Below are 22,777 nucleotides of genomic sequence, written 5' to 3'. Positions count from 1 at the left end.
CTTTGGTCTGTATGCTAGAGCTTGGCATCTTAGAAATTCTCAAAGCCTTTTCACCAGCCAAGATCTACAACTGATCTCCGGCAAATTAAGTTTTCAGTTAAGAAACCACAAACCTGCATCGACAAGAAGTTGTGCTGGGTATTCCCTAATTTTTTTTTCCCTCTTCTGTAAATTCTGTCAAGTTTGGAAGTTCAGATGTCTCTTGCTGAGTTAGTGTACTTTAAAGGCGAGTGTCACACTCACATTTATGGTAATATGTGAGGTGCTCTTGAAGGGCTTGTTTCTGACAGTGCAGTCTTAACTACCCACCTACCTCTAACAAACTCGACAATCACAACTCAGAATAAACCCCCACCCATCATACAGCCAGGGGAAAACCCTTACACCAACAAACCCTGCCTACCTCCCTCCATGTCATGGAGATGATGTTGTATTTATAGAAGCGATCTTGAAAAAACAGGAGTTGCTGAAGTCCCATATACCAAAAACCTAGAGGATTTACTGCCAAGCTGAGAAATAAAAGTCAAGACACCCACAGGTATCGATTATATTTTTCCCAGGCAAAATCCTACAAAGGAAGCACCAAAATGCTAAATTTAACCAAAATGCAGACCTACAGCATACAACGTGTTACACACAGACAGCATTGAATCACACTTTAAAGCACAGAAAAGCCTATGAAAATACTGAATATCTGGAAAACAAGCATTTTGTTCTAAAACGCTTTCTAACTCAGATTTGCATGGAGAATGAGAGATGGTTCTGATCCCGGTGTGTAGGGCTCGCTTCATACCTAAAAGCAGTACTTTGCAGATCTCCTTCTGAATTTTGTTTCACCTCTCTACTTTCTGATGATAGTTCATTTTTCACCAGACTTTTCCCCAGAAAACACTGAAGAGGGCAAAAAGCTCCAAACCAAACCCCAAAGAACTAACAGTGCCAGCAGCTAATGACAGCTGCAATTTAGAAACCCAATTTCCAGGTGGATACTCTGAAATGACAAACCAGGGAAAAGAAGGTTTGTAATCGAGGTGGTGCTTTTACTCTCCCCCTGCCTCCGCAGGGTACCCGGAGCTCTCCTGGCGTCTCCCCCCACCCAGCCCGCAAAGTATTTTTCGTTTCAAGGCCAGAAGCAATGTTCATCTGGATTTTGCAGTCAAAATAATGACAAAGTGATAATTGCCAGTATTGAGATTTAAAAATTAAAAGGAGATAAAGATTCAACAAAGCAAAACCCGTGAGCCTGAACTCTCTCCTCGAGCAGTCTCAGACTCAAATGGGAATCTGATGAGCGAGAGTTCTCATCACGTTGATATTTGTTTCTTCGCTGGCATAAAATCTTGACAGTCAAGATGGACCTTTGAATCAGAGTGCTGGAAACACCAAGGTACTCAGTTCAGAAATGGACTAAAGTGTTTATATTAATAAACTGCCTATTGTTGCATTTCTATTCTAAACTTTTTTTGTCGTTAGGTCACTGTTTGACATTTCTGTTACAATGGATGAGTGATATTGTCATTTTTTCATGGATTCAAAACATTTGATTCACTAAGGGTTTAGCTAGTGCTACATTCAAACAAATTTGGCAGGCGTAAAGCAGAGTTACTTAACTCAAATTAATAGAAAAGTTACCACGCAATATCTAAAAAACACGTACGTTGCTGCAGGGTAGTCTGTTAGTCTGTTGACATGCACATCCGCATGTGTTTTGCTGGTATTTCAGGGTTTACGATAAAACTGGTGTATTGGTTTTGTTTGGCAAGGTTTTGGTAGCGGGGGGGGGTTACAGGGGTGGCTTCTGTAAGAAACTGCTGGAAGCTTCCCCTGTGTTCGAGAGAGAGCGAGCCCATACTAGCCGGCTCTGAGACGGACCCGCCGCCGGCCAAGGCTGAGCCCATCAGTGATAGTGGTAACGCCTCTGTGATAACATTTTTAAGAAGGAAAAAAAGTGGGACGGAGAGAAACTGCCACCGGAGTGAGGAGTGAGAACATGTAAGAGAAACAAGCCTGCGGACACCAAGGTCAGTGCAGAAGGAGGGGGAGGAGATGCTCCAGGCGCCGGAGCGAAGATTCCCCTGCAGCCCGTGGTGAAGACCCTGGTGAGGCAGGCTGTCCCCCTGCAGTCCAGGGAGGTCCACGGTGGAGCAGATCTCCACCTGTAGCCCGTGGAGGACCCCACGCCGGAGCAGGTGGGTTCCCGAAGGAGGCTGTGACCCCGTGGGAACCCCGCGCTGGAGCAGGCTCCTGGCAGGACCTGCGGATCTGTGGAGAGAGGAGCCCACGGAGCAGGCTTTCTGGCAGGACTTGTGACCCCGTGGGGGACCCGCGCTGGAGCAGTGTGCTCCTGAAGGACTGCACACCGTGGAATGGACCCATGCTGGAGCAGTTCGTGAAGAACTGCAGCCCGTGGGAATGGCCCACGTTGGAGGAGTTCGTGGAGGACTGTCTCCCGTGGGTGGGACCCCACGCTGGAGCAGGGGAAGAGTGTGATCAGCCCTCGTCCTGAGGAGGTGAAGCGGCAGAAAATAACGTGTGATGACCATAAACCCCATCCCTGTCCCCCTGTGCCGCTGGGGGGGCTTGGTGGTGAAATCCGGGAGGGTAGTTGTGCCCGGGAAGAAGGGAGGGGTGGTGGGAAGGTGTTCTGAGATTTTGTTTTACTTCTCATTACCTTGCTCTGGTTGATTTGTAATAAATTGAGTATGTTTTGCAAATTGAGTCTGTTTTGCCCGTGACGGTAATAGTGAATGATCTCTCCTGTCCTTATCTCGACCCGCGAGCCTTTTGTTATATTTTCTCTCCCCTATCCAGCTGAGGATGGGGGAGTGATAGAACGGCTTTGGTGGGCACCTGGTGTTGAGCCAGGGTCAACCCATCACAACTGGCCACGTATGATCAACACGTTAAATACCTGAAACCATAATTCTGTACCTAAAAGAGACATAAACAAAGGCAAAGTGCAACTTCCTCTATTACTCTGAACACTTCCACACGCAGCAAGCTACCACATTCTTCATACTTAGAAATGCTCCACACTTCATGGGATGTAACAAGAATTAAAACCTCAAAGCTCTAGGCAAGTCAAGGGAAAAAGAAAAAAAAATTAAAAGATCAACCACAGCCCTTATTTGCCTCTCAGGGACTGAACTCTGGTCTTTTTTGTGTGACCTCAATTCAAGTGTTTGAAAGACAACTTAAAAACTACCATCTCAAAGACACCTGGACTCCAGAAATTTAGTAATTTTAGTTCCCCACCACTTGTTCAGCCAACCCACAGAGAAGTGGAAACCCTTGTTCTACCAATGGAAATATGAGGAAACCTTCACCTTCTTCCAAGGAGATTTTAGTAGCTTTTTTCATGGGTGCAGAGGGTGAACCCCCTTTCTCCCAGCTTGACGTGACACCATGTTCCACAGGACACCCCTAGTGCAGGTGCCACCCTCGAGCATCCTCCTGGTGCCATCCTTCGGGAGCGAAGGGCATTTTTGGTACTTGCTCTAGGAAAACTGCTGCAGTATTTGGACCTCTTCTCTACACAAAGAGTAAGCGAAACACAGAGCTACTTCAAAGCTTAGATACTGGCACGCTTGATTTCTTGCATATTTTAAGTTGCCATCTACCCGGATTGTCGACTTCCAGCAGAAGTATTTTTCAGCTCTAAGCCACTTCTATTTGGCCAGGAAACGTGGCTTGTATGGAGGCTTAACAACAAAACACAACTTCATTTAGATGAATATAAACTATATGCACTAATAACCCTAGCGGATCATATGCTGTGTTCAGCCTGCTTATATTAGACACTCTTTAGATGGAGTGAGGACATTGCACAAATTAATGCTGTCCTTCTGGATGGGACAGGACATGGTGGATATAAATATATATCCCTTTTCACAGAGTTCAACTCCTTCACGCCAGCACCCACAACCCAGCCAGTGCAGTGCCAGGCTACCTCTCTTTCTACTATTTCCAAATCAAGGGGGAACAGCTGAGCAGGTAAATCTGGAGCTATACGTCTGCTTCCCTTGAAGCTATCTTTAATTTGCAATTGTCCAGGTCAAAGTGTAGTATTCAAACTGCAATCCTGGGCAGGGAGCTAACTCACGCAGGTAGAGCACGCGTTTCTTCTGGGTCAGCAGGTGAATGAATGAAAGTCAACGCAACAAGCGTCATTCGGGGAAAAATTCTGCTGATGAATAAGGGTGGGAATCGAGTTGAACACAGGCATCACGCATCATGCGTAACATCCAAAATTATTTGAGATGGGGGCAAATATTATGCAGGACCTTTGGGAAACCTGTACTGACCCAGAGCAAAAGCTGGCAGCCAGGTATGTAAAGCGAAGGCTCCGCTTGCCCTTACTGCAATGCAGCACAAGGGGCCACTGCACAAACCTGTTCGCAGCCCTTCTGATTTGAATCCAGCTTTTATTATTTTTATTAAAGGACTGACGTTTCCTTACACTCATTTCAATAGTGCCACATGCTGCAGAGTTCCAGCACGCTATTCAAAAAGGTCACCTGTTACTTACAATCTACTAAGAAAACTATTGTAAAATATGGGAAGATGACCATGATACCCACGAAATTTATTTTAGTCAACCTGCTAATTGAAATTATGTTTTCAGCAGCTGCTTGTTAAAGAAAAATCGATGACATCAGAAAGCTTCCTTATTTTTTTCCTCTCTCTAGATATCTGTGGACTAAACTGCATTTTTCTCTTTGTTTTATTATATGCAACAGCAGCCACAAATAAAAAACAAATCACCACAACAGCAGAGGTAGCACAGAACTACTAAAAGCAGGACAGTCACACTGGTGTGTCAAGAAGCATGCAGTTACACATGCGTGCGTCTCTACTGCTAAAGCAGCAATGAATTTTTTATCACAAAAAGTAGAAATAAGGGCCCTTTCCAAGGTGTGAAACACACTGGAGAAAGATCTGCAAAGCACTCGCCTCTATTAGGCTTAACTTTAAGGAGAAAAAAAAGTGAGAAAACTCTTAAGAAAATATTTTTTCTGCATCTTTGTTATTGCAGAAGTATTTTTTTTCAGGTCTAATAAATACACAAACAATATGACCTTATGATTTTAGAAAAAATAATAATCCTTTTTCGTAAAGGTTAAGGACTTGCTAATTAGGTTTAATTTGTTATAAAAGGCTGAGGTTCTTGAATCAAAGATGAAGCGTTAAAAAAATACAGAGTTTCTTTATGAACTTTTCAAGTATTGTTTTTGACATCCAGATATTATAATGTTTTGTATTTACATGCCCAGATATCATGGCAAGCACTTGTATTAAAAGGACAAAATGTTGTTCTAGAAGGGAAAAGAATCTCTAGTGCTCCCCCCATTTTCTATATCCAATACGCCAAGGATAGGAATATTAAAACTACATCAGACATTCCAAATATCCATACTCCTAGGCATTTGGTATTCTTGCTTCTCCAGACACGAGCCAGTTCTTCACCACCATCCCCCCAGCAGGTGAAGCAAGCAGGGCTCAGCAGAGATCCTCATGGAGCACACAAATCCCCTTCCCTCTCCCTGAAGTGAAAGGCAGCAAGAAGAAAACCAAATCCTCCCTTTCCCCATCAGCACACTGAAGACAAGGGGACACCTCATCATCCTTAAATCCCAAGGGAATACGGTGGGGATGTCTCTTCTCCCCCTAGCCAGAACATTTCGGACCCGTTCTAATTTACTAGTCGATTGACACCACGGACTCCAGAGAAGCAGTCCTGGGAAATATTAGTAGGGTTGCAGGACTGATGCGCAGGGACGAGCAAAGTACGAGCCTCAGAGTTTAGCACTGCCCTGCGTGCTAATCGTTCTCTCCTCGGCTGAACTGTTTCTTCTTCCTCCTCAGTTTCATTTTGTTTTGAATGCAGATGAAGCAAAGTTAACAGTCTGCTGCCCCGCGTAAAAAAAGATATACAGCCAAAGAGACATTCAACATTGGATTCAATGATGCATTTGAAGATAATGTGGCACAACAAAGACACAAAGCAGACTTAACTACAAACGCTGAATAAATATCATTTCTGCTTTTAAGAAGAACTTACCAGGGCCAAAGGCAAATGCAAAGAGGATGCTGTGTGAAGGGGGACTAGAAAACAGAAGAGCAGGAAAAAGGGAAAAGAGACTATGCTAGATTGTGGTTTCTTCTGAAAAAGAGCTTTTATCCAGGAGCCCCTCACAAAGACACTCTTATCACACACACATATAAGCTGCTCGGAATTTTTATCCCTCTCTTTTGAAGATAAAAATTCAAACCTTGCTGGTCTGATAGAAACAAGGCTCCCGCTGATCTCGGTGGATATTTTGGTTGTGTAAAACCATAGGGATGCGGTGTGATATCTCTCAGATTAGTCCCTTGGAATAGTTTGTGTTTTCAGGAGTCAGCCAAACCATCCCCTCTTCTAGGTTTCCACTGGGAAACAGAGCAATCTGGACATCCCCTGTGCTAAACCGGCCGTGGTTCCAGTGGTGCTGAGCCTGTGGGATTTCGGGACACAGTTCGTTACTCCCAACAGATAGCCGGGGAGCAGCAAAACTGTGACACCTTGTACAGCAACTAATCAATCAGGACGTGAAGGCTCTTAAATAGAGAGCTTGGAATAAATGCAACAGTAGACACAAAGATCTGAACTGCCTCTGCTAAAAGTATAATACAGAAAATTAGTTTTCTCAGTAGAAGCTATGAAAGAAATGTCTGTGGGACAAAAACCACTAAGCAACACCTTCCCATTCCACTCCCTCCCAAAAGACCACCACCAGAAAAGAGAAAAAATAGTGACTTACCCCTGTCTACATTGAGCAGTAGTAACATATTAGTACACCAGTCCTATAAACACACTCACAGGATGATTTTATTTCACAGATATGACTTGTGCTTGTATATGACGCTATATAAAGCCTTTCACGGACAGCAAGGCAGCTTCACAGGCTTCGCACCACCGTGCCAAGGCTGAGCGACAACCAGCACCCACCAAAGCAGGGTCAGCCCCAAGTCCTTGGTCAGGGGACCTGCTGACACGGCGCGAGGAAAGGCCACAGAGGCAGAGCAGTTCCTACCTCTCACCCTCTACAAACTTACACAGTGTTGGGATGCAGGATCATAGTGATGTCCCATCATTACTAACCTGCATCAAATTGTAACTATTATAGCCAAAGCTGAAGGATGAGGAAAATGACCAGTTCTAATCTTACTCTCAAACATACTCCACGCCACTCATGTCAAAACCACTGTTTTTTTGCTTTAGAAGATTTTTTTTTTTTTATGGTTTCAGTTGTAAGTTTAAGTAGTAAAACAAAATCCAAACCCTCACTGGGAAAATGCTATCTCTTCATACTTGTCAGTCAATATGAAGAGCTCTTCCACTGGAAACACCAGAGCAAGGTGCAGGCAAATCAACTTACACATCTAGGAAAGCATTTCATGCGTTCAAAATATCATACCGACAGGCTGATATGAAACAGGATTAGTTTCCTAAATAATTTGATATGTTAATCCCATTTGCACATAAAGTGCAAATACATATTTCTATGTGTTAAATACATAGATTAAATACATATTTCTATGTATTAAAATACATATTTCTAAACAAACCATTTCATTTTGCTTTTTTTGGGGGGAAAAAAGTCCAAATTGTTGGGTTTGGGGATTTTTGGGGGTTGTTTGGTTGGGTTTTTTTCCAGAAAAGCACCATTATTTAATAGATGCAATCTTCTCAGCTGCCTGTGACAACATTGCATGAAAACATACCGCAGGCAAGGCTGTCTCTGTTCCAGCTCCACCTGCCAAATTCATTTATAATTATGGATTACATCAACCAAAATCGTATCATTAACTGAGAGGCCATGACCATTTTACAGTTTTACAAATTGAGGTCCTAAATGGAACAACGGTATTTACCTGTAAATATTACGGCTTCTATAGAAGACAGTGCATTTACCACAGCTTGTGCTCTCTTCAAGATGAAGTGAAGCTCCTCCATCCCCAGCACAGACATACCCACCATCCTGCAACACCTACCTTTGGCACGGATTTTCTGCAACAGATCCGTACTGCATATTCACAGAGAAATACTTCTCTTTTTCAGTGGCACCTACAGTACCAAAGGGAAACTGCCAGCTTGTTTGGCAAACAGAACTCAACAGGCAATTCATGCACCTAATGCTCACATTAGGAAATGCTTCTATTTATCCACAGAAATATTGGAAAAGGACACAGGCAAGGACAAGTTGTCCCTGTTAACCACTAACTGATGGCCTCCAGGGCAGGGACTGCTTAAAGCTGTGAATTATCTAAGTGTGCTGTGGGTTTTTAAGAGAGCAAGCCCCAAACAAGGCTGCAGTGTACTGCAGGTGCTGTGGCACAGCATCCGCAGAACGAACCGTTACTCCAGAAGAGAAAATTTGGTGTGGAACAGTTTAGCTTTAACCCTTTATCCAACAGGGTCGTTCTTCTTCCCGCTCCTTTTCTACTGACGCTGCTAATGGGAAATCAAAAGGGAAAAAAAAGGGGTTGTGATAAACAAGCTACTTGTACAGCAGAGGAGGAAAGATAGTGGGGAAATCATTACAACCTTTAGTGTTCACTAAAAAGCAAATGTGGAAGCTATTTCTAGCCCACAGATCTTGTCAAGGATTTCCAGACCTGTTGGCCACGCTCCTCCTCTTGAAATTTCATCCTTCAGTGGTTTCCATGACTCCGCTCTTGCCCAGTTCCCACTGTCTTTATAATTATTCCCCAAATGCATCTTTCGGATGCTTCTCCTAACCTTTCTGCGACACACGAGCTTGGCCGCGGCAGCAGTCCGGCAGCATTTGCCTAACGCTTCACGCCGGGGCAGCGCCGCAGCCGCCGGCTCAGAGATCACGTCTGATCGCACCTCAGACAGCTACTGTCTGCAAAAGAAAACGACCGAGTTGTTTTATCGTTTTGTCAGTGGAGAACAGTTATTAGAGCATCCATACTCGCAAAGTAAGTAGCACCTTACGCTTCCCAAAGGACAGCAGGTTTTTACATGGGAAAGGGCAGGGAGCACTGGCTTGTCTAAGGTGTCTCAAGAAACGATCTGTGTAGGTGGGCACCAAAAAGGTTTTTCTGAGTTGTAGTTTCCCGAGTTATAAGGCACAGTAACAGTCTGGATAGAACCAACTATGTACAGCTGCTGGCTTTGCAATCCTCTGTGTTTGCACGCAATAAATACCAAGCTTTCTTCTGAAGGGCTTTGCCTCTCCTGGCACCCCTGGAGTTCAGAAAATCCTTTCAGAGCAGATGGCACACGAGGTGTCCAGCAGGAACCTGCTCCATCTGGGAGTCACCTCCATACCCTCTCCTACCCCACAGGCTGACCTTCTTTTTCCTAACAACCTAATTTAACAGAAAAAAAAGATGGCTTCCGTTTTTCATTAAAGGCAATCATTTTCTGTCATCTTCAAAAAGTAAACTTTCTGCACATAATAGCCAACTCTTCTTCAGTTAATCCATACATATCAGCAGAAAGAGGAACAGGAAAATGGAAGTTAAATAACTACAGATTTTTAAGAGGTCCCAGAGAAATAACTTCCCATTAAAGAGCATATTTACTAGATAGATGTCTGTATGCTGGTACATAGACATGACCAAAGAAATTTTCCATGCTGCAAATTAGCGTGAATTAGAGACTGAAGACTTAGGCAAACGATACATGGGCAGGAATGTAAAAACAAAGAAAGGGGAAAAAAAGATGACTAGGATGAACCAACTGAGCAAAAAGCTATTGAAAAAATATTCAAAATGCTATTTTAAAAAAAGATACACTGCTCAACAGCATTTGACAATTTCATATAATTGAGTTTTAAAACTTTCCTTGCTTTAAGTATCAAAACGCATCTGCACCATGAATGAATACACTTTTCTGATATTTAAAAAGAGCAGAAGGAAAAATAAACACAGTTGCCACAGGCCCCATGCTCACTTCATCAACTTGCCGCCTCTGAGATGTTTTCTTTTGGAACAAAAAATATTAGCTATTAATATGCACCTATTAATAAATGATTCACTTTCAGACTTCAAACCGATCCTGTTTTGTAGAGACCTACGTTTCAAGCAGCTCAGTGCAGTAGAAGTCCAACTAATCTTTTGTACGATAAGCAATTTATAAAAGGCAGGTTCAAAAGTTAAACAAAGAAATGAAAAATAGCCTAAAAGAGCCCAGCTCACAGCACTGTAAGACTGTGCTAACTGCATTCTGGTAAACGGGACCGCAGACGTACCATTTACTCAGCTGAATTTGGTGGAAAAACTAATAGAAACGCAGATTATCGGACTGATCTATTTTGAAGACACTGTTTTGGAAGGAAGATTGGATTCATGGGGAAAAGGCCAGTGTCCTAACCTTCCCCACGGCTTCCAGCTCCGGAACGACGCCAACGAGCTGGGAGCCTGAGAAAGACCCTGAATATGGAGAGGACGCAGAGCTCCATCCCAGACACCACCCAAACCAGATCTCGTGTTCCCAAAAGCGCTGCGGGTCTGTCCTCACCTCTGCGGGTTTGCTTTTTTCCATCCTCAAGCCTCCCCCTCCTCCTTCTACCCTCCCTTCGGAAGTCCAACTTGGCCAAACAGCCCATCTTTTCTAATGAAGTTTTCTGCTTTAAAATTGGCAGCTAAAATAATTATTTTAAAAATAGCTGGACACCTGGACAAGGCTCTCAAAGATGGGTAGAGCAGTACGGTCCTACCAAGAGAGGGTATGAGTGCAGGTCAGAACCAGAAAGAAAAGCTGCGTTTTCTGGTTTTGCTGTACTTTTCCTTTCTGTGCATGGCTGTCTACCAGCATCAGAGGGAAACAGCTTAACAATTGCAACAAGAGCTCATCCCCATCTCAATTCAATTCTTTCTCCTCCAAAATTGCATGCAAATGAAGACAATGGTTTGAATGAAATATTTATATTATTTTTCCTCTTCTCTTGTCCTGGCAGTTTACAAAAGGTCCTAGGAAAAAGTTACGTAGCAGGACTATCATCACAGCAACAATGCCAAAGTCCTTTTATCCCAAACCCGAAACCTGTGTGAGTCTCAGCACACTACACATCTCAGCAGCTTGGGCTATTTCATTCACAATTTTACAAAACTCGTGGAGAACCAAAATACGCAAGCTTTTTTACTCATTTTTTCAGGGCTTGCCTCTCAGTCCGGTTTTACAAAAACCAGAAGTGAAGTTTTACTTCAAGTTCATTCTGATCCAGAGCTCAGGCTCCAACTGCCCGAAAGAGGAGCTTCTGCACAGATTTACCTTCAATTCCTGGGTATCATCTCTGACAAGATACTGAACTCAACCGCCTCCAAAACATAAAAAGCTCCAGCATTTTGAAATAACATTTCAACTCCATTTTACAAACCTTGAAGTTTATTTGGAAGATACTATGTTCTCCATGAAAAGAAATTCAAGTTCATGAATTCTTCTCTTATGTATAAAAAGGTGGTTAAAAACACTCATGGTTATGTCTAATTGGCCTACAGCTATGCTTTAATTAGATAAGTTGTGACAAAATGTTGCTCACAAACCCCATGCTGTGCATATCTAATACACCTCCAACGCTTAAAAGGGAAAAAAAAAAAAATCATGTCAGCCATACAAGTCCTTCAAAACTAACTGAAGTCAAAGTTATTTAAAGTCTGTTAGAAATACTGCATATTTTAAAATCTGGCTTTAACCAAATGTGCTTTTAGTATTTCTAGCCCTTCCCACACGATGGGCAGTGGTTGCTTCAAATACCTGTAGCTGCTCTATAGCTGAGAACAAAGCAAACTTTGCTCCGGCGATGAGGTCGGAATCCTCAACATCGCTCCGCTGCTGGGGCTAATATTCAGTGAAGTTGGTATTTCACAGAAATTTTAAGTGGCTGTGTGTGTATATAATGAATACTATCACCATGCACTGTCCAGCTGCATTCATTCTCCAGTGGAGAACTTCGCTACTTCAGCAGCTTTTCTAGAGTCCAGGACCACATCGTAGTCAGACTTTGCAATAACATACAGAATTACAAGAAGAACAAGAGTAATCTTCTGTTAACTGTGTAACCATATATCCAAATATACTTAGGAAAAAGAACTTGTGCTTGTGTTGAACATCTCCCTTGGGCAGCAGGAAAAAAAGAAATCCTGTTATTTCAAAAGCTGCAATTATTTAGCAGTCATAGCGAATTCAGTGCCAGCTTGTTTATGCAGTTCCTATGAACGATGATGCAGCCAGTGTCTAAATTGAGTTTGCTCTTTCCCCCGGCATAGCGAACTGTTTGTCTAAGCTAATAAATGTACATATTAACCCAGCCACCTCGTAGGAAGCCTGTTCTACGCTCTGTTCAATATTTTCTAGTTAAACTAATCGGAACCATTTGCTCAAAAGACTTTTGAGAGCCTCTCCTTCGCAACTGGAATATACATATTTCACACGCTGAATTTGAGTAGTCTCAAAGTCCCAAGCGGTTTTAACAGATCGCCACCACTGTTAGCTGTAAATACTTTCCCAGCAAGCTGCAAGTGTACCACTGAAGCCAACATAAAACACTTCTAGGAATCTGAAGAGTAGCAAAAGCTGGGAGAAGTCATGGGAATAGCACTAGACACATTCATTATCAGTAACAGACATTTTTCAGTCTTGGACGCTCTCCTGCCTTCTTTTTTAATAATTGAATTTTGGCAGCTGCATTAATTCGTGTTAACTATGTAGTTTAATGGGAACTACTCCATAACTGAGTGCAGTTCACCATTCATTTCATTAGGACCTTTTATAACCATTAATCAAACCAATGGCCAATCACTCTTGTCACGCTGAATCAAACGAGAGCCAGAAGGCAACAGGGACAAAAAAAGGTCTAATGAACGCTGCCACTCATCTGGTGTTATAAATAGAGAGTGCAGGGAATCGCAACGGTGTGTAAGCACAGCGATGCCAACTTTCCTCTTACCTGTGAAACTCTGCTCTGACTATGACTTTAAAGATGTGACATTTCAAAAAAAAAAAAAACCTAAACACCAAAAAAACCCAAACCAGAAACAAAAACCCCAAGGTTTTGCCCTCCATCAACAAAAACTACTCTGCTAATAATGATAAAAATCAGGGTGGAAGGGACCCTGAGAAATCATAGCCCACTGCCCCACAGCAGGATCTGCTTTCCTTTAAACATGCCTGATAACTACCTGTGCAACCTGTTCCTAAAAACTACACATATGTAAACTAAAAACTGTAATACACAGACCAAAACATTTATTTATTTTTAAATGACAGGAGTGTGCTTTGCAAGGAGATCTACATATTTTGACTGCCTTATCAAAAGCATCAGGGTGACTTACTCTCAAGCACTTTGCTGCAGAAAGTGCTCTGGAGAGCTCGGGAGTAGAGAGCAAACCACTCCAAGGGCAAAAGAAACCACTTCTGTTGTTACAATATATATTCATGCAGTTCTCAGTTTATAGTAGAAGAGATAAAAGATTGTCCTCAGCAGTAACCCCGCTGTAAGCTCTTCTCTCCATTGAGACAAAGAAACAAACTAGAATGTCAGAGCTGAACAGCCAAGGGTCAGGTTGAGTATTGGGAACCACTCCTCTCCAAGAAAGCTTTCTGCTTAAAACAGTTTAAAAAAAAAAAAGCTTTGTTTTTTTGGTTTTTTTTTTTTTTTTTTTTTTTAAAGCAAGCTGTTTAAAATGTATGTAGACATCTGTTGTTTTTATTTTTCAAATCCAGCCAGCAATATGGGGAAACTCTCATTTCAGTTGAGTCTTCTTTACTTGTCATTTTCAATATTTTTTTTTTGAAAGTATATAACATGCTCTCCTTATTGGAAATAGCATGGTGCTAAAGCATGCTAATATATTAATTACAATACCATGCTATGAAAGATTCCTAGCGTTATTATTAGATGTTCACAGAAACAGCTGAAAGCTACAAGCAGATGCCATTGCTAAGGAACTGCACAGCAAAAGAAAATACACCTCTTCTCCGGGTTTTGTTCTGTTTCATCTTATCCTGTCTAATGCTCAGAAAGACAGACTTATTCATACTTCAATGTAAACACCAAAATGCAGTGACTAGTGTCATGCAACAATTATACAGTTACAAAGTAACAAGTCTAGTGCTTTTGAAAAACAGAACATTTATAAAGAAAATATGTATTTTTTTTAAATACGAATATACATTAAAAGTTGGGGAAATAGCAGCTGCAAGTCTTCTGGTATCCTATATGGCTCAAGTCCTATCACTGAAGCTAAGCTTTTCCACTATGTCTAATGCAAAAGTGCCCCATCCTCCACTTTGAGGTTTACAGATCAACACTGTTCAAAAACCTTTTGTACAACACAAGTCTAAAGGAGATATTTGGTGGTAAAATTTCGATAAATGCATTGGACCTACGAAGGAGATTGTCAAACAGGCACCTCAGCTCCCAAACCTCGCTGAAGGTCAAGCTGACCCACAACAGCTAACCCACAATTTTCGTCCAAAGACTTTACAGTGAGTCCATGTTAACAGTAACTTTTGCACACACGATTCACGGCTTGCCTGCATGTTACTCAACTCAAGGTCATATTTAAAAAAAATCAAAGCAAGCAGCAAGCAAGCAAACAGAAAAAATAAAAAGATTTCTGTCTCCAATGGGTAAGTAGCTTCTCAGTATTGCTCAGGGTCAGAACTGGCTCCCAAAGTTATTTAGGCACTTCTCTAAATCTCATTTAGCACCTATGGCCATAAGCAAAAAATCAATTTTAAGAAATGTGTGCAAAGCCCTACAGAGCCTAGAGCCAAAGCGGAAAACTTAAGTTAGAGACGGCTGAAGTAGGTAGCTGGGGCAGCGAGCTGTGCCATCACCTGCTGGGCTGGAGAACATCTCCATCGCTCCCATCCTACCTAAATTCGAGAGTTACACCGGCAGGACCGCGCACGGCACGACTCCCTCCGCGGCCCCGGGAGCAAATCAGCCCGCGGGCACCGCGATGGCGCCGCACACGAACGCACCACCGCCCTCCATGTTTCCAGCAGCAGAAAAGCTCCCTCGTCAGAGAGAAAATAGCTTCTTTAACAAGCCATTTGGCAGAGTATCTCGGCAACTATTGCAAACTGATCCACAAAATTAAAAGTTGAAAAATCACGCTCTGCGGAGATCTGGTAGAGTTAACTTTCCAACATCTGCTCTCCTGTGGATTCAAACGGATTCCTGCATAAGTATTTTTCCCTTAATCATAAACCTGCAGATCATACCCAGACACAGCCATTTTCCTATCATCAGCCAAGTAAGCATCAGTATCACAGAGCTTGTTCGGTATATTTATTTTTAATAGGACTGAATTTAAACACCATTATCAGAAAATGGCAACACTGGAGCTTCACTGAAGTGCTTTTTACAAGTGTCAGGTGCCAAATAAGTATTTGATACTCATGATGCATTGACAAGAATTATATTTCCAGAATGGTCTGAATTAGGCACTCAACTCCCATTCCATTCATGGCAATAAAAATTAGCTAACTGTCCTTCAATCACACACCATTACCAGGATAAGCTTCCCTTTACCTGCAAGTAGGCATTCACCTCATTATTCACAGACTCCGTTAAAGGAAAATCACTCAGAACAAATTCTTCAAACTGCTCTAAAAGCAAAATAAGATATCAAAGAGGACTAGGGGGAAAAAAAAAAAAAAAGACCTATATGGAAGTTCCCAAAGATCAGACTGCTGTTCATTCTTCATTCCAGTCCAGCCTCACTGCCAGCACTAGCCAGCATCAACAGCATCAGAGTAAGCTGGGGAAAAAAACTTTGTCGTAAATAGGTACAGAATAACGTATGCTTATAATAGTATAATTATATTATTATATAGAAGTAGATGCTTCTTCCCATAAAGGATTAAGTCAACCCTGAAGCTCACACACACAAATATATATACAGACGTATATATGTATCTTCTATTTATATAAAAACAGACATACAGAAGAGACTGTTGAAATCCTGTTTTCTTTTGTGTTCAATACGCCCATATCCAATAAAATAATGCCAAATTCCGAATCAATTCACAAATCTCTTGGTCCCAATGCTATACTCTGATGGGAATCTCCACAGATTAATATAACACTGTATAAAAAGGAAAACCACATAACCTCATCAGCTTTAAATTTGCAGCAGCGATGTTAGCACTCGTGCCTACTCAGATATTTTGTGTGTCTCAAGGGCATTCAGCCATGACATGACTTTCTTGACTCATTGGGGGAGCTGGATAACCCAGTCATTCTGCTCGGACCGCTTAGCTGAACTGCTTTATGTAGTTTAAGATACATTAAAAAAAAAACCAACAAAACACATCAGGATGTCGAGCATGTTCACACATAAAAGAAAAACTGCAAAAATTTCTGCAAAACTCTGCAGATTCCGCTAGCTGCACTGACTCGGCGTGACTGCAGAGCTGCCAGGCATTTAGCTACGCACGTACTAGCTTGTGCCCCACCTTCAAGTGTCCTATTAATAAAATACTCTTCACACATCAGCCTCAGCAAGGACAGACCCTTTGCCCCCACCATCCTTTCAAATTGTTGCCACCCTTATGTTTTTCCTCCGTTCCATTGCACCCCTCGAGAAGGCAAAACAAATCTGAGATCAGGAGAAAGAGAGGAATTTGCAGTAAAAACCTGTGGCACTACGCGGTACTTTGCAGTTTACTGTTTATGCCAGCACAGACCTCGTGAGTGCCAAGACTTCATCGTTTCTGTCATAAGGTTACACAGCTCTGCTAGCACTGTCATTTTTAATTTCTTAAGTATATATATATATATATAAAAAAAAAAATCCTTGAAGTGAGTAGCTAACCTTTTCAGATCAGCTACAGGGTACTCCCATACCATTATTTTACTTGTATTCAGCACCATGCAACCATACCACGCTACCTGCTAGCAATGCAATGGTAGGTAACTGATTTCGAAGGGAAATGTTTCAGCTTCAAGTTGCATAAAATTCATTTTAAACATTCTCCAAAAGTATTTTTCCTGGATGGAAAATATAACTGGCTCCTGTGAAGCCACTGAACACTATTGATTAGGTAATACATTTTTAAAATTCTCTAAATAAAGGGGAGTGAACATAGAAAGTTATTGATCTATCTAAGCTAGTTCAGCCCCTTCATCTTCGAAAACCCGGTGACGTTTCAGCAGGCAAACCCAGTACTTCCAACAGACTTTGGGCTGCCTGTCCCACACTGATACCCCGAAGCCAACTCTTCCCAAAGCCTAATTGAAACATTTGACTTCCATATTTTCAGGTGACAGTACCATTAATTTTCTCTCACCTCGGTGAGAACTAGGTAAACTCAGCTCCATCAACCTTCTGGGAAAGGACACGAGAACACGACATTGGACACTTCTGTCTGCTTGACTTGACAGAGGAGCTCTGGGGATGGAAAACCTACGCTGCCATGTCACAGACTCAAAGTTATACCTGCGAGCAATATAACGAACGGTATCAATGTTTCCATTCACACGGAACATCTCAGTATTGAAACTTATCAGGAAAATGAATGAGAGAGAGATTGCTTTGGGGAGAGATTGGGGTTTATGTTCATTTGTCTCACTTTTGCCTAAAGTAAACCATCATGAGATTTGTCATCGATTACCGTGCTGCTTTATCCTGCCAGCTCACATATACATATGCCCTGTTCCACAAAGAACTATAAAAGCGGAGCAGAAGATAATTAAATAGCCTAGTCTGTGCTTGGTTTCTTCAACAAGATAGCAAGACATGAGCAAAATTAACTTGCCCCACAGTGTGGGATCACAGAGAAACAGACCCTCAGGTTACTCGGATTTTCTTGGGCTCAACCAGCTTCTGGAGACCTGTTGCAATGTCCAGCCACGGAAGATCTGCCTGCTTCTCTACCCGTTTATAATAGTGGATAATCTTCTGTATTTTGGAAATTATTTTTCAATGAGTATGTACCAATAAGGTACATCACTGGGTTTGACTTTTAACATTATCAGTAGACCATAACTGCTTTTGTAAATATTTCAGGACCGGTCCATTTGCGCAAGATCAGCTTAAGCAGCGCTCACAAAGGGAACGTTAGAAGGCTTCCCATTTTTCATGCTTTCATTGCGGTGTCAAACCACGTTATGGTGATGCAGGCTTCCTTCTTACTACTACTCTCTACCCAAGTGATTCACACACAACAACATGATCCACGCCTGCTTTATTCGGTACTTTCCATGACCTTGATCTCTGAATAACCATTTTGCTACAAGAATTTATGCAGCAGAGTCAGAAGTAAAACTGATTTGACCAAGATGCACGGTACGTACAATCGTTCATTCTTGTCAAAGACTGAGGTGATTCTATAAGCCACTTGTCTCACGTGGCCTTACCTTTGATGTAGCTTGTCTTCTGCAATGGCAAACAAAACTAGCGCTAAAACCACTTCATATTAAAAACTCCCTAGTAAAAGGCATTTACATAGAAAAAAATGCTTCCAAATTGCAGTCATCATTTGTAGATCATACATATGGATGCTCAGTAAAGGTTAGCAATAGTGTTTTTTCTGCAAACACTGTCTTTCTGATCCAGTTTGGGGTGGTTTTTTTTTGCTTTTTGCTACTTTCTCTTACTTTAGGCAGTGACCTAAAGGCATCTCAGACCAGCATTCCTGACCCAACACTACTGGAAAACTGTTCCCTTCTCTGTTGCTCCTTAAGGGACATTTTTGGAAAAGAAAACTGGAAAAAAAAAACCCTCAATCTTGATCCATTTAAAAATAGCTGCCCAATTCAAAGGCATTGATAGCATAATTCTGAATATAAACACTATTATGCAAAGAATAGTTGAGAAAACTCTCAACTTTAAGAAGACGCAATACTCTTCCCCTACTGTATCTGTACAGTCATAGTTTGCTCTGATACAATTAAGGGACAAACCAAATACTAAGCAGGAAGAAGAAGAAATGATGTATGACAGCACATCAGCAAATCTATCAATTCAGTTATGAGCAGCCACAGAAAACTGGGTTTATCTCTACCAGGACCTGAAATCCCAGGCGTTTATCCCACCGCCAAACCAGGCTGCAATCAGTGAGATCCCACAAGTAGGTACAGGGTATGGAGAACCTTTTTCTGGGTTTATTTCACTTTCAGAATGCTTACGGAGTTGGGGTAGAGGGTTTCTTTGCTAAAACCAGCTAAGCAGGCTTTCAGTCTCACTTAACAAAACACAAACTGAAAAAAAAAAAACCCCTCAGAGGCCAAAAGGGAACAAGCCCAAAATACACTTCTGAAAGCTAGAAAATACTTAGAAAATGATTGTAGTTGACACTGGTTAACACATTTAATCATCTTCAAACATTTGTTTAAACACCAAGCTCTCTAAAGCTACCGAGCATGTAGATGATTTATGTAGTAACTAGGTAAACTGCACCGGACCTTTTAATTTTGATTACACAAGGAGCTGTGCTGAAAATCTTGCCAAAAGGCCACGATACAAAATCAAAATTTAGCAAAATATATTACCTCTTCTCGCAAATTCATTCACCTCTTGCAATTTTAGGCCTATGTCCAATACAGAAAGGGTTATTTTTAGCTCTTTAAAAGAACTACTAAGAACTCCATTGTGAAACACACTGTTTCTTGCAAATAGCCTCATTATTTAAAAGATCAAAAGCATCTCGCTACCATGTGATGTAACTAACTTTGATCTGATGTTGTCTACTCTGACTTCAGAGGAGATAATTATTGGACTGTTAAATTTCTTTGCACTCTTGACTGCAAATGTTTCATTTATTCCTCTTTGCACTACAGATACATTTACAATTAAAGGATTACATCAATATTAAAAAATGCGAGTCTCGCAACAAAATACTGATAGGCAATTTACAGTTTGTTAAATAAACAAGCATGTTAACTCTAAGGAAACACAGAAATATCTGCATTTGTATCTAGCCAACAAAGACAATAAAACTATCAATTAATTATTCTGTTGATGAGATATGACGATTACATGAGAAACTTTAGTGCATTTGAGAGTTTCCTACTGGTAAGAATGGATTCAACAACCAGATTCTGAGCAAGTTTGTAGCGCTGGTATATTGCCCTGGAAAGGCAGGGATCAGGGGATTGCTGTCACCATCTCTCCAGTTTAATCATGCAATTTCCTTTAAATCCTTTGAACATTTTCTGTTATTAATACAAACATACACGAACACGATGTGTCATTTTCAGTTAAGTCTGTCACAAATGAGTGATCTACTCGTGAAAATAAGAAAAGTACATTAATCTGGTGCCTAACCTACAGCTCCATTTTTTTTTTTTTCATTTGTTCTGTAGTTGTGAATTCTGTATGTGAACAGGTACTTTACCAAAGAAATCTTTGATATACCAACAGGGTGAATACAACCACATTGTGCCATGGCAATGCAATTTTGGGTTCCCCTTGAGACTGCAAAGAATCGGTAATTGTAGCATCTTTCATCTTGTGTGGGTCTAGTTTCATGCTTAGCACTATCTTAGCATTCTGTCGTCTTCTCCTGGAGATTTTCATCATCTTATATTCATCCTTAGTCACATTGCCATCACATACCTCTCAACGTGCATGAAAATTTATGTACCTTTAATTTCTAAATGACACACAGCAGAAGGCATAATGAAGCCAAAGCTAGATGCATTACAGACTGAATGCAGACAAGAATAAATTTTTCAGAAGGTACATAGAGGACCTAGATGCAAAACTCCTATTAATTTTAATGGGAACTGCATGGTCAGAAATGATCTATGCAATAATCTGTGAAATGATCCTCCAGCCACAGTTGCCTTTGCCAATACGTATTGTCATCTGTTGTTGGGGAGAAATATCAGTGCAATTTATTTCTACTTCTCAAACAACAATTAGTCACCTGCTGCACACTAGATTTGAAATCAACATATTTCAGTAAGGCAAGTAAAGTATACTGCCCAACAACTTACCTGCCTTTTCAATATTTGATTCCTTTTAACAAAACCAATTCCATAATAAATGACTTCCACAATTATAAAGCCACATTTTTATTTTTATCCAGTAAAACAAAGTATTACATTAATGTACCTAGAGAAATAGAACTGAACCCTCCATCACCAGTAATTATTGTATTTTATTATGGCTTGATAAAAGAATATTGTTATACAAGCACTGAATATCCTATAATCCAAATTAAAGCTCTATTCACTAATGAAAGTATTTTTCACGCGTAAGCTTTAAAGCCAGAATGCAAAATGAACAGCACGTTGAAATATGTTATTGTTTGACTAAGTATTAACTATGTTGTTCTTTAGATCTGACTGAATAACACTAATGTACTCTGCCTTTGTTCAATGGTTTAAATGAAGAAAAAAGAAAAAAGGCAGCTATTAGATTTAAACACATTTTGGATTTCATTAACATTTGCCATGAGGAAGGAGCGTGGGGGAAAGCAGGTTCTGTCGGGAGGGTGCTTTCATAAGATTTAACAGTGGGAACCCTCAGAACATCATCATGAGTGAGGACTTTCGTGAATTTACCTGGACTTCTGTTAATTTGGTGAGAAGGCACTAAATACATTCATTTTTATCTTACCATATTGACTGTTCATGACCAAAAACAGTAGCTACAAACCTGATTTTCAACTCGCTGAGCTTGACATCATGCACAAAAGGGAAACCCATTGTAATGCCAAAAATAAGGTTTCAGGAAGGAGAAATAAAGGGAAACGACCACATACAGAAGGCAGTAGCAATTAGCATCCGATACCATAAGATGTTTGGCAACAGCCAGGCTAATGGGCACGGTGAGAGGTATTCAAAGGTTTACATGACTTGGTTTCCACTGGTGCGAATACCTGATGAAACCAGGGAAGGGACTTGTACAGTTTGCAGTTATTTGGAGTTCTGAAAATTAAGTCACTCTGGAAAAGGGAGTAATTAAAAATGTTCTTGGAGAAGGAAAGTGGGCGTAGTTCATGTACTCACCCATCACTGACAGCTCTGCAGAGCCACTGCTGTTCTCGTTTTTGTAGGTGACTACACACGTGTATGTCCCAGAATCGTCGTCAGTCACGTTTGATATGAGTAGGTTACTGCCAGCCAGTAACGAATACTTTTTGGACCTGAAACATGGATAACACATATCCACAGTGTGTTAAGATGCTCTCTCTATCTAGAAAAATACACACAGTAAATTATGCTGTAAGTAGTTCTTCAGCTGTGATTTTTGCTGTTAATAGCTTTGCACTTCCATTTTAAATATCAGCCAGGTGACATTTATGATCAAATTCCACCCTCGGATTTGGCGCAGTGATGAGTTATAGCAGCAGATTAAGAGACACATCCAGTCTCATTATTTAGGAGGAAAATCTCATAGCCTCCAAATCCACCCCACTGAATTTGAAACGTTACCCGGTGGTTCACCTGTACTTCGCTCAAGGAAACATACTGTTAGATACACGACCCACGGAGGACTGAGCTACCTGACGGGGAGCACTTCATCTCCTCGCAGCCACGTGAAGGTGGGAGGGGGGTACCCAGAAACGCAGCACTCCAGAACAGCATCCTTCCCTTCCATGGCCACCACGTTTGAGGGTCGCTGCAGGAAAAACTGCTGCCTGTGCAAACCTGGATCTACAAGAGCAAAAGAAACCAGTATCGTCCATTAAAAAAACAACAAAAACCCACCCAACGAAACCAAACAACAAAACAAAACATTCTTTTTGATGGGGGTGAGGAATATGAAATGACTGATCAATAAGGGACCCAAGAGACAAGAG

General features: G+C 41.3%; 1 protein-coding gene across 1 annotated transcript in view; it reads right to left on the bottom strand.

Annotated features, from left to right (window-relative positions):
- DCC (DCC netrin 1 receptor) overlaps window positions 1-22,777 on the bottom strand; it is a 572,354-nt gene that overhangs the window by 263,820 nt on the left and 285,757 nt on the right. The window contains exons 4-5 of the mRNA XM_049794299.1: window positions 22,481-22,631; window positions 21,984-22,120 (exon numbers count right to left, since the gene is read on the bottom strand). Of these exons, the coding sequence (XP_049650256.1) occupies window positions 21,984-22,120; window positions 22,481-22,631 (288 nt within the window). The remainder of the gene's footprint in view (window positions 1-21,983; window positions 22,121-22,480; window positions 22,632-22,777) is intronic.

Source organism: Accipiter gentilis, chromosome Z (assembly GCF_929443795.1).
Source record: "Accipiter gentilis chromosome Z, bAccGen1.1, whole genome shotgun sequence".
NCBI classification, from domain to species: domain Eukaryota; kingdom Metazoa; phylum Chordata; class Aves; order Accipitriformes; family Accipitridae; genus Astur; species Astur gentilis.
Note: the sequence above shows the minus strand (reverse complement) of the source record. Positions and strands in the feature narration are given on the sequence as shown.